The 17,384-nt window shown below is 43.8% G+C and overlaps 1 protein-coding gene across 3 annotated transcripts in view; it reads left to right on the forward strand.

The window, feature by feature from the left end:
- Clybl (citramalyl-CoA lyase) overlaps positions 1 to 16,484 on the forward strand; it is a 233,283-nt gene extending 216,799 nt beyond the window's left edge. The window contains exons 8-9 of one of the 3 annotated variants that reach the window (XM_076872168.1): positions 15,271 to 15,390; positions 16,339 to 16,484. In XM_076872168.1, the coding sequence (XP_076728283.1) occupies positions 15,271 to 15,366 (96 nt within the window). In that variant the 3' untranslated portion in view covers positions 15,367 to 15,390; positions 16,339 to 16,484. Of the gene's footprint in view, positions 1 to 9,371; positions 9,513 to 15,270; positions 15,391 to 16,338 lie in introns of those variants that run through there. The other 2 variants (XM_076872167.1, XM_076872169.1) reach the window with 2 other exon arrangements.
- Positions 16,485 to 17,384: the final 900 nt, after the last annotated feature.

Here is a 17,384-nt window from a genome sequence, read left to right on the forward strand (position 1 = left end):
TTGTTTTTTAAATAAGAGATGTCTCTGTTGGGGCATGGGCTTTCACAACAGTGTGGCAGGACGGCTTTTCTTAACACTGTACTGCAGAAATTGGAGAGGACAGACCAACCATTAGGTCATTTCTTCCCTGCCCCATTCGCTGAGGCTTGTTTCTTACAGCAAATTCTCCTGGTGCTTTGTCCAGCAAGGTTTCAATGACTGGTGTAATGGGGCTTCCAGTAGGGACACATGGCTATTTTATCCAGTTAGCATGTTTCTTTCACTTTGCTTGTAAACTTGCTGGTCAAAAAAATTGGGACTGCAGGTAGGTGACTCTGGGTCTTGAGAGGTTCTTGGGGTTTAAATAGTGTGGGTTCTGTTTGCAAAGATTTCACATAAATAGGTCGCTCAGTTGTGGAGATATCGCCTCCAACAAATATCTAATCTGTTTTATTTCAAATGTGAGTCGCTGATGGCAACGTGAACCCCTGGATACTTTGTCCAAAGCACAGATGACTCTCAAAGATGGGAAACTGATGGCCCTTGTCCCAGTGAGACACTCAAACTCCTAAGAGATCTTTTCCTCTCTAGTGAAAATCTCATTCAAGTAGTGTTTTTAAGTAGAAAGGACCCAAGAAGGCAAAAGTGTAATTTTCACTGTAGCCCACTTTTTCCTGCTCCATAATTTAAGATTAGATTTCTAAATACCCAGGGCATAGCTGGAGCTCACAACTATGCTGGGTCACTTGTGTTTTCTGCAGTAAAAATAATAATCATTATCATTATTATTTGTCAAAAATAAAAGTCCTGCTTTTTCCTACTAACCTTTTGAAATTTCATAGGAATAGTTAGGGGGCAAGCAGATAAATCTTTGATATCATAGAATTTTATTTTAATTAGAAGTTCAGAGTAATGTCATTTGAAAAACATTTTATGTTCGAAAAGTAATGATAATCAGATCATTTAATCTAGTACTGTCTGTCAGATACTGATACTTGGAACTGTGTTGTTTAGAAACTAAAAAATATTTTTGGGGCTAAAGAGTTTTGCTTGGCACAAGGCTCCCTGTGAGTAAGAATGCGGGTAACAGATTGATACTGGGGACTCCAGGCTATCTTCTCTTACAAAAATGGTTCAGAAAAAGTTTGAACATTCTACATAATCTAGCTCCCATCTTAATTTCCAGAAATTAAGATTTTTAATTTAACTGACATCAGTTGTAAGATATGCCTCTACAATATTAGTCAAATTTATGGGGCTCAGTGGCAGAGTGCGCCTCACATGTGTGAGGCACTGGGTTCGATCCTCAGCACCACGTAAAAATAAATAAGATAAAAGTATGTGTCTGCCTACAACTAAAAAAAAAATTTTTTAAACTATATTAATCAAACTAATTCTTTTTCCAGAAAAAAAAAAATGCATTTTGAGATAAAATCTATATGTCATAATTATTTTAGCTTCAAACTATTTGGTAAAATAATTTAGCCACAATAAACATCTATGTGATTTGCTTTAAGTTTATAAAGGATTTTCTTAAAAAATTGATTCCATTTCTTATGTTATTTTTCCATAATAATGGTAATTTCAACAATATTTGAAAATTCTCCCTTCAGAACTGAATTTAGTATTCACTTACTAAAGAAATATGATTATAGCAGTTCTTTTTTATCAACTAGGAATTTTATATAATATGAAAATTGGATAATGAAAATGAAAACTTCTCAAGGAAATCATTAGTTAATATTGATAAATAGAAAGTAGAATTTATATAGAAAAATACAAATATTAATACGATATCTATATATTCAAGTGTGTTTGATACTATGTTTTTTTATTTCTATATTAAGATTTATTCTTATTCCTAACTTATTAGGCAAAAATGACAGTTAATGGAAACTGTCAGTTACTTTTGAAAAATGATCTCCTGTTACAGGAATCTTAATATAAGAATTCACATATCTTTTTAAAATGGAGACTCTAAGAGAAAAGTGTGAGTGAATAGCAAAAAAAAAAAAAAAAAAAAGTATATATGGACATAGATATACACACACAGATAGATAGATTTTTTTTTTTTTTTTTTGGTGCTGGGGATTGAACCCAGGGCCCTGTGCTTGTGAGATAAGTACTCTACCAACTGAGCTATATCCTCAGCCCTGACAGATAGATTTTTAAAGGTTACTTTGCTAGACTATTCATACTATTGCTGTATCTGGCTCAAATGTAGCTTTGCTTTATTTTTCAGTTTTTCAAGGAGTGTTTTATTCATGTCGTTGCTGTAAGTGCTTTATTTGGGTTTGGAAGGATTTTGCTTAACTCTTCAACATCTTTCATTCATTATAGCTTCATAAACACGCTAAAGACCAGAAAAGGGGAAGTGTTCATCTTTAAAAATCTATGTTCAATTAACAATTACAAAGGTCAAAAACAAGGTCACTACCTGATGTAACAACTGTAAATGTCACATAATGGAACAATAGTGTAGATTAATGAGTTAACATTAATAAGCACATCTTATACTGGAGTATAAATCAGGAACTCATCTCTTAATAAAGAAAGAAAACAGAAAGTAAAAGTCTTTTTCTCATGTAAGTCTCTTCATCTAGAAAATTACAAACAGTAATAAATCCCCCCTCCCAATATCATAAACCAATTCTTTTCATGGGCATTCGATTACAGCTCGCACACCTTTCGCCTATGTTTCCAAATGCGAGGCTTTACAAAAGAAATACTGCTTGGTCCAGATGGCCTTCTCGAAGGCTCCCTGAGAGAACTCAGGAGAAGTCTCTCTAGCCAAAAATATTGTTTCCGCTTATTCGAGTGCCAGAAGTCCCACTGCCACCCTTTCACGCAGATCAAATAAACCATCTAAAGATTTGGTTGTTGTCTTTGTCAACTGAAAGGGTTGATTCCACTAATAGACGGCAGCATGCCCTCCCGTGCCCACCGCCCCCACCACCCACAGCCTTTCCCCCTTTATTTGTGAGCAGGGACACTCAAATCAGAACCGAGTGATTTCTGGTGAAAATGAAAGATGAAGGGACAGAAATCGACTTTTGTGATTCTTAGTAATTGCTTGTTTCCTTTTATGTCCATGTTCATTTAATGTTTTCAGAACTATGTGCCATAATTTTGACTTTCAAAAGTCCAGATCTTAGAAAGGCTGAGTCTGCCAGTGATGACTTTGTGACTGGTTCCATTCACATAAATAGGAACTTTTTCAACATTTAACGCGAGGCCGTGAAGTTCTGGCACTCAGCATAACCTCCTTCCCACATAGCCTCCTCTTTTTAGTGGCAAATAGTTCAATGTTAGAGGATAAGAGATTTTTTTTTTTTTTAATGCAGGTTAAATTTGATAACTTTTTAAACTGTTTGTTTCAACCTTAATTTATAACACATTCTTTAGGATATGTTTTCTGTTTATCTTTTCCAGGAATTTTTCTCCTCAATTTTGGATTTTTTAAAAAAAAACATCATTCTAGTTGGGCACAGCAGCGCATGCCTATAGTAACCACAGCAGTTTGGGGAGGCTGAAGCAGGAAGATCGCAGGTTCAAAGCCAGCCTCCGCAAGTTAGTGAGGCCCTAAGCAACTCAGTGAGACCCTGTCTCAACAACCGAAAGGGCTATGGGATGTGACTCTGGGCTCAAGCACTGCTGGGTACCATCCTGGTACCAAAACAAATAAACAAATAAACAAAACAAAGTCATTCTTTTAGCTGTATAAAGTCTCAGAAATCTTCTAGTCAGGTCCTTTCAACTTATGACTGGAACACAAGAAGGGTTCAGAAGTTGCCCAGCATCACTCAGGACTAGGCGATAGGGCCATGACAAGAATTCAGGGTGATAATTCAACTATTCAATTTGTAAATAAGGATATGAACATAATTAGCATCATGTGGCTTCAGTTGGGTTACAGTGAATACCTGTGCTAATGACTCAAATAGGTGGAGGCTTAGAGGTTTTCCGTCACAGTCAAGCTGTGAATCTGGGTAGTTCAGGGGTGTGTGTGTGTGTGTGTGTGTGTGTGTGTGTGTTGGAGCATGAGCAGAAGCTGGTGAGGGAAGGAGCAGAGTGCCCATGTACCCTGGGCTCCCTTGCTGCTGCTCCTTCTCAGCCTGCCTCCCTCTGTCCACCCAGCCAGCCCAGGCCCTAGTCCCGTTCACCCTGTCCCTGCTATCCGTTGTCACTGGTTCTACCTCCCAAGGTAGAGCCAGAGCGAGGCTGGAGAACCTTCGGCAGATGAGGCCACAGAGCTCAGTTCCATCTCACTTGGGGACACACCCAGAATCCCACCCTCAGCTCTAGGGCGCTGCACAGGTGCCCTGGCTTTCAGTGTCTGTAGGTCACATGCACTTAAGGGCAGAGGGCGTCCTCCTCCTCCACCACCACCTTGCTCTGTTTCCCTCCTCACTGTGCTCCTGCCTTTTAGGCTCTCCATGTAGATTTGGTTTTCTGGTTGGTTGGTTGGTTTTGGGGTTTTGTTTTTTTCCCTGTACTAGGAATTGAACAGGAGTGCTCTACCACTGAGCCACATCCTAGCCCTTTTATTTTTTTATTTTGAGACAGTTGCTTAGGGCCTCACTAAGTTGCTGAGACTGTTGGCCTTCTGCCTCAGCCTCCCAGGTCACTAGGATTACAGCTGGCATCACCTTGCCCAGCTTGGAGCCCTGTTTCGAGTATGTCTTCCTTGTTCCTCCCTCTTCTCTTTCCCGGAACTCTTTGTTTCCTATTTTTCTTTAGGCCTCTTTCTTTCCCACCACACCATCTCTACACCCACCATCATCTCTTGCCCTCTCTTCTTTAACTGATTATAATAGAAGTTTAGAGCATCCTTTTAACTTTTTGTTATATTTATTAAAGAATTGTGTCCTTATTTCTATATTAAAAACAAGTAAATGGGCTGGGGATGTGGCTCAAGCGGTAACGCACTGGCCTGGCATGCATGGGGCGCTGGGTTCAATCCTCAGCACCACATAAAAATAAAATAAAGATGTTGTGTCCACCGAAAACTAAAAAATGAATATTAAAATTCTCTCTCTCTCTCTCTCTCTCTCTTCTCTCTCTCTCTCTCTCTTTTAAAAAAAAGTAAATGGAATTTTATTTTATTAAAAATGTAAATTAAGCATTTCTAGAATTTTCTATCTTCTTCCACTTGAAGGTAGTGGCCCTCAATGGGAAAAAAGTGGGGCAATTTCCCACACTACCCAAGAGAATAAATTTCTGTTTTATCACATACCTTCCTGCAGCATCTAGGACAGAAGTAGGGGCACAAACACATTTAGTAAATGCTAGTGAGCTAAATGCTTCTCAAATTTCTGACAGTGATAAAAAGTGATTGCAGGCATTTTAAACAGTATATATGATGCTGTCCTTTTGCTGCCTTCTAGAGAAATGGAAGAATATTTTTTATCAATTAGTTCGTCAGTTATTGTCCATCTGTTGTACTTATAAAAATGCCTCAGTATTTGGGGCTGGGGTTGTGGCTCAGTGGTAGAGGGCTTGCCTAGCATGTGTGAGGCACTGGTTTTGATTCTCAGCACCACGTATAAATAAATAAAATAAAGGTCCATTAACAACGAATAAGAAAATATTTTTAAAATGCATTAGTATTTTAGTAAATCTTGTAAAGTATCTTCTAGCTCATGTCCTCTTATTTATAGCAACTTTCCAAAGAAAAGCTTAGAAGTTCAGCATTATTGGTCTGTGCTGCACACTCCTGTAGAATGGTGCTCATTGTCTTTCTCATAGGAAACAGCAGCTTAAATTCGACATAAAATATTTTTAATCAAATAAAAAATATTTGAATATTTAGACTACTGCACATTTATCTTACTATTTAAAAATAAGAAAAATTAAACAAGATTCTTAATTTCAAAAAGAAATCTGAAAGAAAAAAATAAAAGATTAGAAAAAAAAATCTGAGGGCTGGGGATGTAATTCAGTGGCAGAGCTTGCCTGGCATGCATGAGACCCTGGGTCTAGTCCCCAGCATCGTGTATGCGCGCGCACACATATGTGCGCGCGCGCGCACACGCACAATCTGAGGTGGAGGTGATAGTTGCAGAACTCTGTGTAATTACTACAAAAAAAGAAAGAAAGAAAGAGAAAAAAATCAATGAATTATATATTTACAAGGGGTGACTTTTATGATATACAAATCATACCTCAATAGAACCAGTGGAAAAGCCTGAGAAAATTAAGCACAAAGTCTAATTTCCTGGCACATTTGAAAACTGCTTAGATTTCAAGACTCTTATAAATCTAGTTGTTTTCACTTTACATGTGACACACTTGGCTTGGTTTTTCCAGCTGTCTTTATCAAAAGACATTTAACATAAAGATAACTATTTCTGTCTGATCGTTCTGCCTGAATATTTTCTAAGGTCAATCTTGTTACCTATATTTCAAAGGCTGTGTGTTTTTGAAACAGAAGGCACCCTTAGTCTCCTCTATAAGTTTGTAAAATAAGGATGGCTCTGAGACCCTCCATCTGTGGATGACTGGGTACTGGTCACATATTAAGATAAATGATCCAGGCATTCACCCCAGCTCTCCTCCGGTTCAATTGCCTCAGTCGTCCTGCTTTGCACCTATCAAATCCATTTTCCAGACCTTCTACTTCTTTCTCCTCTGACTTTGTGAATTTTTCTACTTTCTCTACAAGACTAGAGCTAAATAATTCCATGCTTCCTTTCTATAAAGCAAAATGTCTGTGCTGCCTGTTCATCTTACATCCACCCCATTTCCACATTCTGTGGAATTTCCTCCCTTTTTTTAACAAGCACGTCTGGCCAGTCCTCTGTGACACCTCTTCCTTTTCCTAACTGTCCTCTGCTGAATAGCTCTGTGCTGTTTGGGGGCCTCCTCTGGTGTAAAACAGGCTGCTGGTGTCAGATTATCTACATTTGATGAGGAACTTCCCTATCTGGACATCTGAGTTTCTAAATTCCTTTAAATCTGTTTGTTTAGTAGCTGATGCTCTGACAAAAAGATAGCGCTCCTGAGTCTAGTTCTTAAAGGACAGCTAAGGGTGTGCTTTGTCACTGCTGGGGGGGGGGGGTTCAGGGGGCTTGAGGCATGCACCTGCACCTCCTCATCCTGTTTCCAGCAACACTGGGGTCTTCAAAGTCTTGAAGCTCTAAAGCGACTCTGAGGTCATCACACCCTGCTGTGATGCACGCATCCTGCTTCTCACTGGTTGAGACAGATGGAATGCAGTGGCCTCTGGCTAGCAGTGACAGTAGCAATGCCAGGAGCAACAGTGGTCCTAGTAGTGGTGATAGCAGTCAGAGTAGGGGCCTGAGTACTGGGAATGGTTGTGGCAACAGTGGTCATGGCGACCTGTCCCAGCTGTGGTGGCAGCAGTGGTGATGGTGTTGCAGTAACAGGTCCCATCTGCTGAGAGACTGTTATGTGACAAGCCATCACATGCATTGTTGTCTTAAATCCTCACGACAACCCCACAAGAAAGTATCATTCCCATTTCACAGATGCAGAAACTGAGGCTGGGGCACACAGCAGAACTAGACATACTGATTCAAGTTGAGGTGTGGCTGAGCCCAAAGCCCATATTCCTAACCTTCTACATCAAGTGACCTCAAAGGAAGAACCCAGAAAAGCAAGTCCCTTCCATCTGTGTAACTTTCTGAGCCTTTCTTTCCAGCTGCACACCCCCGGGTGGGTCCTATTTTAGTTTAGCAGGGAGTCCCAGGGCAGCGTCCTCTCAGGACAGTGCTGACCTGGCAGGTGGAGCTGCACAGGGCCACAGGAAGACCTCTGTTCCCATTAATGATTGTGCTCTGGGTTTTGAAAGCCGGAGAGCTACAGGGGAAAGTCTGGGAAGGAACGGAAGGGTCCAGGGGGCTTCTCCAGGCTTTAACTTGGAAAATAAATCCTGCTGCCCGGGGTGCAGAATCCCCACTCCCCACACCTGCTCTGAGCCCTGCGTCTGAGGCAGGCTGAGGGCCTTCCCAGGGTGCTCAGGATAGTGCTCCAGCCAGACAGTTCTGAGCAGTCCCCAGGCAGGGGCAAAGCCACCCCTTCAGATATTCCACCTGTTACATTCTTACAGTCATTTAAAGGGCTTCCCATCAAAGGCCAGGGGACGTCGTCTGTCTGAATTCCAGCGATAGTGCTAAAGACAGATTAGCACAATATGAATTGTCGTCCGTGCTGAATGACTTCAGCTGAACTTTTAGAAATTTCACGTAGAGATACATTAGCATCTGTAAATTATCTGGCAATAGGAGTAAATGGCTGCTGAATTTTAATTCAAAATATTATTAAAATATCTATCAAATTATCACTGCAATTTGAAGTGTTAAAAAAAGAAGAAAAACATGTTCTGTTTCCCAAGTCTTCCATAATATTCTTTTACCATTTTGGATGACAGTTTTTAAGATTTGTACCCATAAAACAAAGGGTTACTGATATTTGGAAGCAAATGTCAAATGCTCCCTCTTTTAATCCTTTTAACAAATGGTTTCAAGACTTCAAATATCACTCACGTATTGTATTGTTGAATTTTGGTATTTCTGATACCATAATAATTATAGAAAGAGGTTTTAACTGGAAACTATAAGTGAAAGTTGTTATATTTTAGTTCTCTCCAAATTTATTGTTAAAATTGCATTTTCTCATTTTCTTACCTGGACATTACTTATACATATTTTTTAGCCTCATCCTAGTAATAGCTCTTGAATAATAGTATAGATATGCCAGGTATTTTTTTACAATTTACATAAAAATAAAAATTGAAAATATATAGTATATAAAATAGATACATAGTAAACCTTTAATTTTTTTTTTTTTTTGCATTCATTTGAGGCACTACTGTTTTCACCCATAACATGGGCAGACACTGAGATCTGAGGTACAGCTTTTTTTAGTAAGTTCCTTAAAAAGGTTAACTGATATTGGACCCAAGTTTTTGCATCTACAAAATTGAAATAATCATGCCTTCCCCACTATAAGGAAGAAAGTGTCTTTGAAAATATTATGTATGGACTGGGGTTGTGACTTAGTGGCAGAGCATTTGCCTAGCCCCTGTGAAGCACTGGGCTCCATCCTCAGCACCACATAAAAGTAAAAAATTAAAATAAAGGTATTGTGTCCATCTACAATTAAAAAAAAAAAAAGAAAATATTATGTATTAGTATGAAGTCTATCAAATGAAACCCCTTGGGGTTAGGAGGTAGAGTACATGCTTAGCATGGGAGAGGCCCTGGGTCCAGTTCACTGGCAAGGAAGACCCTTCTTTTTTGGTAATGGGTCTTCCTAAGAACACTGCCCTCTTCCGGGTTTCAGACTGGAAACTAATATTGCAGGGGTTCCCGAGGGCTGTAGTTGCTAAGGCTCCAGATGCTAAGGAATCTCCATGTTTCCTCCTCCAGGGAGAACTCCATCTTTTCCCCACTGTCTGTCTCCTCTGTTGCCCCAAAGCCGGTGCTAGCCAGGCAGCCCACCAGTAACCGTCCTCCCTGGAAGCAAGGCTGGGGGCCGGGACTGCTCTTAGCTTTCCCAGCTCACCTGCCGACAGAGGAAGAACGTCCAGGCAAGTGCCAGCCTTGGGTGGCCCCCTGTGCTCCGACAAGAGACCAAATCTCTCTGTGCTTGTCATGGGGGAGACTTCCAGCTAACGAGCAGCAGAACCAAAATTGTACAATGCTGTCTCTTCCGTATCACTTTAATTCAGGCTACTTAGGCCCCCTTTCCTTAGCCCTGGACGACCTCTTCAGCCACAGAAAAGGCCAGCCTCTATCCTGTGCTTTTTTCATTTGTCTTGTTCAGGGAGTCATTGGTGACCATAGGCACAGGGCCCCTGAAGAGGAGAGTCAACTCCACACCACTTCTCTCTGGGCAGTGCTGGGATTCCAGGCCCCTCTCTAGACCTTCACTGGGTGCCCCTGACTTTTTCTTTTTTGGCAGTGCCAGGGACTGAACCCAGGGCCTCGTGTGCTACGGAGGTGCCCTACCCCTGAGCTGCTCCCCTGCCCATCCCTAGCCGCCCAAACCTTAAGAGGTTTAGAAGTATGTCTTCCTCCAAGCCCTTCCCTGGCCAAACTGCCCCCATTTGGGTAGCTCCTTCTCTCTGTGGCTCCTAAGCCCTTAAGCACCACAAATGTGACATTCTCACTGAAACTAAGTACAACCCCAACCTGACATCACAGTTTTTGAGGTCAGTCACTGTGCCCTATTGGAGGCTCAACAAGTGCTAGCCAACTGTCCAGTGAATGTCACTAGACTCAGGAAAGATCAAGGGCACAGAAAGACACTTGCAGATAAAGGGGAGAGTAATAAGAAAGGACATAGAAGGCTCATGGGGACCAGGGGTGGATCCACATTCTCAGTCACTCTCCCTTCAGTCCCCTGGCGTGGGCCCCACAAAAGAGCCAAGCTCCACTCGTAACCGCCATGTGGCCGGATCTCTTCCTTCCCACTGCTGCCCCCTTTCCCCTGAGAGGCTGCTACTCACCCTTCACATCTCAGCTTAAACATGGCTTTCCAAAGGAAGGGCCATTTGACCAGGTCAGCCCCACACCCTTAGCTCCCTGTGCCTTCCTCCTGGAGCATTTGCAGTACACAGTCAGTTCTAGAAATGTTTGCTCACTGTCTTTTCCCCATCAGGCTGGAGGCCCCATAAGGTCAGGACCCCATCTGCCCTGTTCCCTGCTCTAGCAGCCCAGTGCCCAGCCATGCCAGGCACACAGTAGGCTCCAAATACGTGGGGGTGGCACATGGGCTGAGGATCACAGAATAGGTCCCAGGTCCTGCAGAACTCGACCAGGTGGGTGGCAGATCCCCAGGTCCCTGGGACCACTGGGTTAGAACTTTACTGCATGTGTCGGGGTGCCATGGGGACCCTGAAGAGTCATGCTGCAGCAAAGCTTTGACCAGACAACCACAGTCCCTTCCTAAGGTCCGAAACTAAAGAGAAATGACCCAAATCACCCCCCATGGAACCGAGCCTCCATGTTCCATCAGGTTCAAGTTGCTCCCCTGGCTCCCTCTTCCTTCCTCTTCTCTGTGGCTCCTAAGCCACAGAGTCAGTCCAGCTTTACGGGGCATCTCCTATGCACCTGGCGTGTCCTAGGTGCTGTGTTTGGGCCATCAGAGGCACATGAGCCCTGGCCCTGTCCTTGAGGGCCTCCCAGCAGAGTGAGCCATTACAGGAGGGTAGGACGGGCCACACCAGAGGCTGCAAGGAAAGGAAGGAGAGGTGGCCTCTATCAAGGGAGCCTGGACACCTTCCCAGAGGTGGCATCAGGGGTGTGTGTCTTGTGGGGAGGGGTCAGGGCCCTAAAAGACTGGCAGGATGCAAGGATGAGAAAAGGGTAGGGCTGGACTGGGGGTCCCTGCTCATGATTCCATAAATCCAAAATGAGCTGAGACAGGGCTTAAGCAAATGGATGATCCCATCTGATCTGCTTTAGAAAGATAACTACCTGATTCCAATTAGGGAAGTGCAACATACACACACACACACACACACACACACACACACACACACACGCCATAAGGAAACATCTCAGCTTTCTACCAATGAGACCTCTGTTGGCCAGCCCAGGAGCCAGCAGCCTTCCCACTGAGCTTCATAGACCTGGCACCCAAACCTATCCTTAAAATGAAAATCATGCCTGGTGTGGTGGTGCACACCTGTAGTCCCAGTGACTCAGGAGGCTGAGGCAGGAGGATCACAAGTCCAAGACCAGCCTCAGCAATCTAGTGAGAACTTGTCTCAAAAATAAGTGGCCGAGGGGCTGGGGATGTGGCTCAAGTGGTAGCGCGCTTGCCTGGTGTGCGTGCGACCCGGGTTCGATCCTCAGCACCACATACAAAGATGTTGTGTCTGCCGAAAACTAAAAAAATAAATATTAAAAAAAAATCTCTCTCTCTCTCTCCCTTCTCTCTCTCTTTTAAAAAAAAAAATAATAATAATAAGTGGCCAAGGATATAGCTCAGTGGTAGAGCACCCCTGGGTTTGATGTTGATGCCCAGTGCACCCCCCAAATCACAATCCAATAGCAATGGAAACAAGGCCACATGAGGGCTTGTCCAAGGACTCCACAAGTGTGAAAGGTTCCGACACAGGAAAGAAGGGAGCATGCCGTGATGCCAAGCATCCCTAAGGACTACCATCCCTGCCTTCGTGAGGATCCAGTAGCAGCTGACTACTGGCAAAGAAGGGCCACCTCCAGCAGGTCAGACCGGGCTGAGCGACTGCAGCCAGTGACTGTCAACCAGGATCCCAAGGGAGATCCAGAGATGAGCAAAGTGACTGAAGGCATTAGGAATTCACTGGGAACTGTCATTGAGCAAAGGACCGAACACTACCTAGGAAGAGGGTGTCCCTAGAAGGAGAGCATCTAGCAACTGCGCTCAAGGGCCATGAATGCCACAGAGATCCCTCTCTGGGCAAGTCACAGCAGCAACATCATCATTGGAATGTGCCAGAGAGAGTACCCCAAATGCCCAAAGAAGGTGTCTAAAAACAAACTGAGTCGGGGGTCGGGGTGGGGGAGATCAGTGGAGGCAGAGGTGTCTAGCGCCTGAGGCACTGCGTTCCACCCCCACGGCAACAAAATTTAAAAAGAATTAGATCAATTTGTGGCTCTTAGCAAATGACTCCTACTCTAGAGGGGGAACGAAAGTCTAGTACTAAATACCAGAAATGCAAGAGATGCGAAGAGCCCACAGCTGGGATCCCTGAGGTCATCTCACCATCCCCAACACTTCCAGCTCAGGAGGACTCTCCCATGGAGGACGCCAGGGTCTGAGGAAGTTACTGTTATTTCTGTGCCTGTCCTGTCACCAGCAGTGGACAAGGTGCTAGCAAACCAGTGAAAACACAGGTTCTCAAGTGTGAATGGGCATGACAACATCAGGATTCCCGGCCAACTCCAGACTTTTAGCATCAAACCATGTGGGAGTGGGCCCTGGAATCTGCATTTTAACAGGCTGTGAAATTGAGACTTCTCTAAATTCTTTATTAAGGAATATTTCAGCCGAGCACGGTGGTACATGCCTGTAATCCCAGTGGCTGGGGAGGCTGAGGCAGGAGGATGGCAAGTTCAAAGTCAGCCTCAGCAAAAGCAAGGCACTAAGCAACTAAGTGAGTTCCTGTCGCTAAATAAAATACAAAATAGAGCTGGGGCTGGGGCTCAGTGGTTGAGTGTCCCTGAGTTCAATCCTGGTACCCCCCTGCCCCCCCAAAAAAAGGAATATTTCAACTCCTCTGAAAAAATCCAAGTAGCTTTTTGAAAAACTAATTTTTCCAAATTCTGACCAACAGACAATTTACATTTCCCATGTAGATCCATAGATTAAAAAACAGATTATAGGTTGATATGGGAACGCACAAAAACATTCATAGTAGGCAATCTAATTCTTAACATTAAAATCCCCAATTTGCACAGATGAAGGAAATATAGAACAAAAATGCTCAATTTTGTTTTCCATCTTAGTAAAGCAAATCAAGCAGAATCTGCCACCATAGAAGAAAGAAATGATCTCCCTGTCTTGAAAAGCTACAGGAAGCATTTTTCATCTTTGATGTGCATGTGGACCGCAAAGCAGTTCCGGGCAACATGGCATAAACCCAAAGGCATCATTTTGATTCTCTGCACATCGTTTTGGATTTCATGTGCATCTATGCTAATTTTCTCTCTCCAGCCTATTATTTAAGCCTTCGAAGGACAGATGTGTCGCTTTATAGGGCCATAATCCACTTGGTGGGCGGATAACGAAGAGGCCTTTGGTCTTCCTCATTTACTCCAATAAGAAAAGTAGAGGATTGCCTTGTAAAACAGCATGTCACTCATGCCCTGGTTTCCATGGAATGTAACCTACAGAACTCCTCAGACCAAATGCATAAATTCATCATGGTCAGAGAGATGACCCGAATTAGCTCCAGGCAGAACAGAATGATGCAAAGGCCAACCTGGGGGTATAAATAGGAAAAGCAAGAGGGTCACAAAGTGACTTCCAGAATTTTAGGCCACACAGGTATTTATAGGACTGTGGTTCACTGTTCTGGGGATGAGAAGGCAGAAATTCCAATCCTAGTAGGTTCTTAAATCTCTGGATTGAATGATAAATTCTGAAATCATTGCTAAGGATTCCCTGCACATTCCTTTCCTTCTTTCTCTCTTTTTTAACCTCCATCCCATTCATGTGGAACCCTCAGTGACCTCATGGTGGGACTCCAGCACACCATGCAAGAAGCCCTGGTTAAGGACAGCATTGGCTGATGAGAAGTGGCACTTGTACTTGCAAACTCCAAAATTGAGCTGCACTATCTCCAAATGAACCACCAACAACAAAGATAGGATTGCTGCAGCCCACGTCCAGTCCCGGAAGACCCCTGCTCCACGCACACCAGCACCCTTGCCAGTGGGTAGGAGGAAGAAGAGTTCATGAAGGGCTATAATTGCAAGCAGCAAAAAGAAATGATTAAAAATACATAAACAACCAGATATTGACTGTGGGTTCTGGACACGCCACCTCTGTCTGTTTGATTTTTCTTTTTCTGAGAAGGTTTGGAACACTTGAGACCCAAGCACTGGGCACAGCTCTGACTTTCCTAGTCACATAACCTTGAACGATCCCTCGATGACTCTGGGCTCTACCTTCCCAACACAGAACAGGGCCTAGGTCACATGAAACACCGAGCAAGGATTTGTAGAAGGCTTGAACAATAAAAAAACCTGCAAAATGAGCACATACCAGGGAATTTCAGAGATGCCTTCCAGTCTCAGCATTCAGCAGGCCTGAGATTTCTTTGTCACAGACTCACGTCCCTGTCATCCTACTCTTCTGCAAGTGTGTCCCAACAGACTCATCTGTTGGTACTCAGGACATTGCTACCTTGCATTTCGTCATCACCATACAGTTTAGCGACACCCCTCAATCATATCATTTTTTTAAAAACACTAATCAATAGAGCTTTTAAAGTCCTATGCAATATTTCACAGGCTATATAAAGAAGTATTTAAATTTTCCTTCCACCGTTGTTTCCTGCTTGATTTCAAGAGTTAAATGAGCAGTTTCCCATGCTTTGTGTCTGGTATGTTTTTCCTCTCCATTAAAATGCTAAAGGTTCCCCCCCCCCCCTTTTCAGGAGGAAAGAAAGAAATCTTTCCCCTGCAATTTACTTTGGCTTTCTCAAAAGTTGGGCAGGAAAGTCAGCGTAATTCAGGTGGAATCGAAAATGTTCTTGTACAAGTGTGCGCAGAAAGAAAGCCTATAATTTTCGAGCATTCTTTTAGGAAGTTTGTATTCTCTGTTTTCCAGGGAGCCTTTACTTTCCAAGGGAGTATGATCGACATGCCATTACTGAAGCAGGCCCAGAACATTGTCACGCTTGCCACATCCATCAAGGAAAAATGATCTGTTCAATGCAGCTCTCATCAGGTGGGCTGAACATATACAGTGGGTTTCTTAAAGACACACCGTACCACTCAGGGCACCTCGTTAAGCATGCCAGGTTTGGACCTTCCTTGGTCTGCCGTTCACGTTAATCACGATTTTTCCCGTTGTTGTCTTACTGGCCAGCTATGCCTCTAAAAATGGACTTTCTTCCTTTGGAGTCCAAATTTATGATTGTATTGTTGTTTATCAATGTATGACGAATATGGGTTTATGATTTCACAGGGAGAGAAAATCACGGGAAGGATGGGCAATGAGAGGAAATTAGGTCTTTCATGAAACAGACCATTCCCAAATGCACATATGCCCTGCCCTCGTCTCATGTTGGGAAAGGTTTCATCTCTATAGCCGGCATCACAAATAATTTTAAGAAGGGCCAGGTTTTTAAAGAATAAGAACAAAATTAAGAGTTCCTGTCTATTTCACTGGTAATCTGATAAAACATTATTAAGTGTTATATTGGCTTGTCAGATACCTTCTAAAAATACTTTCAAACTGATTTCTTTAACCTCCATCCCCCAAATGCAACCTCCACACCCTGGAACTGCTCGCCAGTACAGCTCCCGTCCTGGGCGTTGGATGCTTTGGGTCAACCGTTGCCGGCAATTAAAAAATAAATGTGCAGAAACACAAGACCATCCATTCTCCCCTTTATTCTCCCGTTTAACTGTTCGCCATTGAGGCCATTTCCCCTCTGTAAATGTATGGCCGGGACAGGACTCCCTCAGCCATAAACTTGTAGCCTCTCGGAAGACACAAAGCCACGGGGCTGGTGCCTATGGCCCCCTGCAAGATTTGCATCACATTAGAGATGCTGCTTCAGGTCATATGGGTGGTGTGGTTAACGGGCTTAGTAAAGCTGTTTTGAAGAGGTTAACCCAGCTTGTAGTAAGGGTAAATAAACATAACAACCAGCCATTGTTCCCTATTCAGCACGTACTCTTATATTGAAGGCTAAAGGGTATTGAAGCTGCGGAGGATCAACGTGTGCGTGCCCAGAGGACGCCAATGAAGTTTGAAACACCAACAATCAGAGATTTTGTTTCTGTTCCTCATTAAATCATGAGCTTTTGTGTCGAGACTCTGGACGACTGTTCTTTAAGAAATTAACAGAATGGGAAGTTTTAAACTCTACACCAACCTTTTCATGACCTACACAGCAGCGACGCTGCTGCTCTTAGACGAACTCCGCGGGGAAGGCTGTTCTGTTTATTTAAATTTGTAAATAGAAAACAGTTGTTTTTCAGTTTCATTTTTCACCTCCTCCTATGCCCTTGTGGCTTATTCTCTCCGTGGCCCCTAGCATGTGCCCCAACCATGGGTCTGCTTTCCCCACCTCTTCCCATTCCTACAGGGAGCCCAAGAGGTGAGTAGAGGTGAAGTTTAGTTACAAGCAGAGGCGCCATTACACCCAAGCCCAGTGGGAAACCCCACCACTGCCATGGGACCCCAGCGCCCAGCGCAGGGCAGGAGGGGCAGGACCCTATTCCAGCTGGCTCTTGGGAGGACCAAACCCAGGCGACATGGCTCTGGGGAAACATATTCTTGGGACATCAGTATCCCCAAACAGGGGTCCCGAGGAGCCAGATCTTAGGTTGACATGGGACATCAGGCGGGGCCACCTGCTTTGGGCGTACATCTCCCCTGCCCCAAGCAGCCACCCAGGCCCTTCGTCAGGACCCATCACCTTCCTCCCTCAGTGGGCAGGAAGGGAGAAGATGGCATGTGGCCAGCTTCGGAGGTGATGGGCTGCCCGCTGAGCTGCACATCAGGACCGCAGCAGTGGGCCAAGGGCAGCAGCTCCCCAGGAGCACCCCAGGCCCGGCAGCTACAGCCGGGAATCATGGACCACAGTGCCACAGTGGAAACGGAGCATGGGTGTCCACACCCAGTGTCTGCTCACAACACCGGTGGGAAGACTGCTCAAAAGTCAGTCTCTCTCTCTCTCTCTCTCTCTCTCTCTCTCTCTCACACACACA

The sequence above is a fragment of the Callospermophilus lateralis genome, chromosome 12 (genome assembly GCF_048772815.1).
Source record: "Callospermophilus lateralis isolate mCalLat2 chromosome 12, mCalLat2.hap1, whole genome shotgun sequence".
NCBI classification, from domain to species: Eukaryota; Metazoa; Chordata; class Mammalia; order Rodentia; family Sciuridae; genus Callospermophilus; species Callospermophilus lateralis.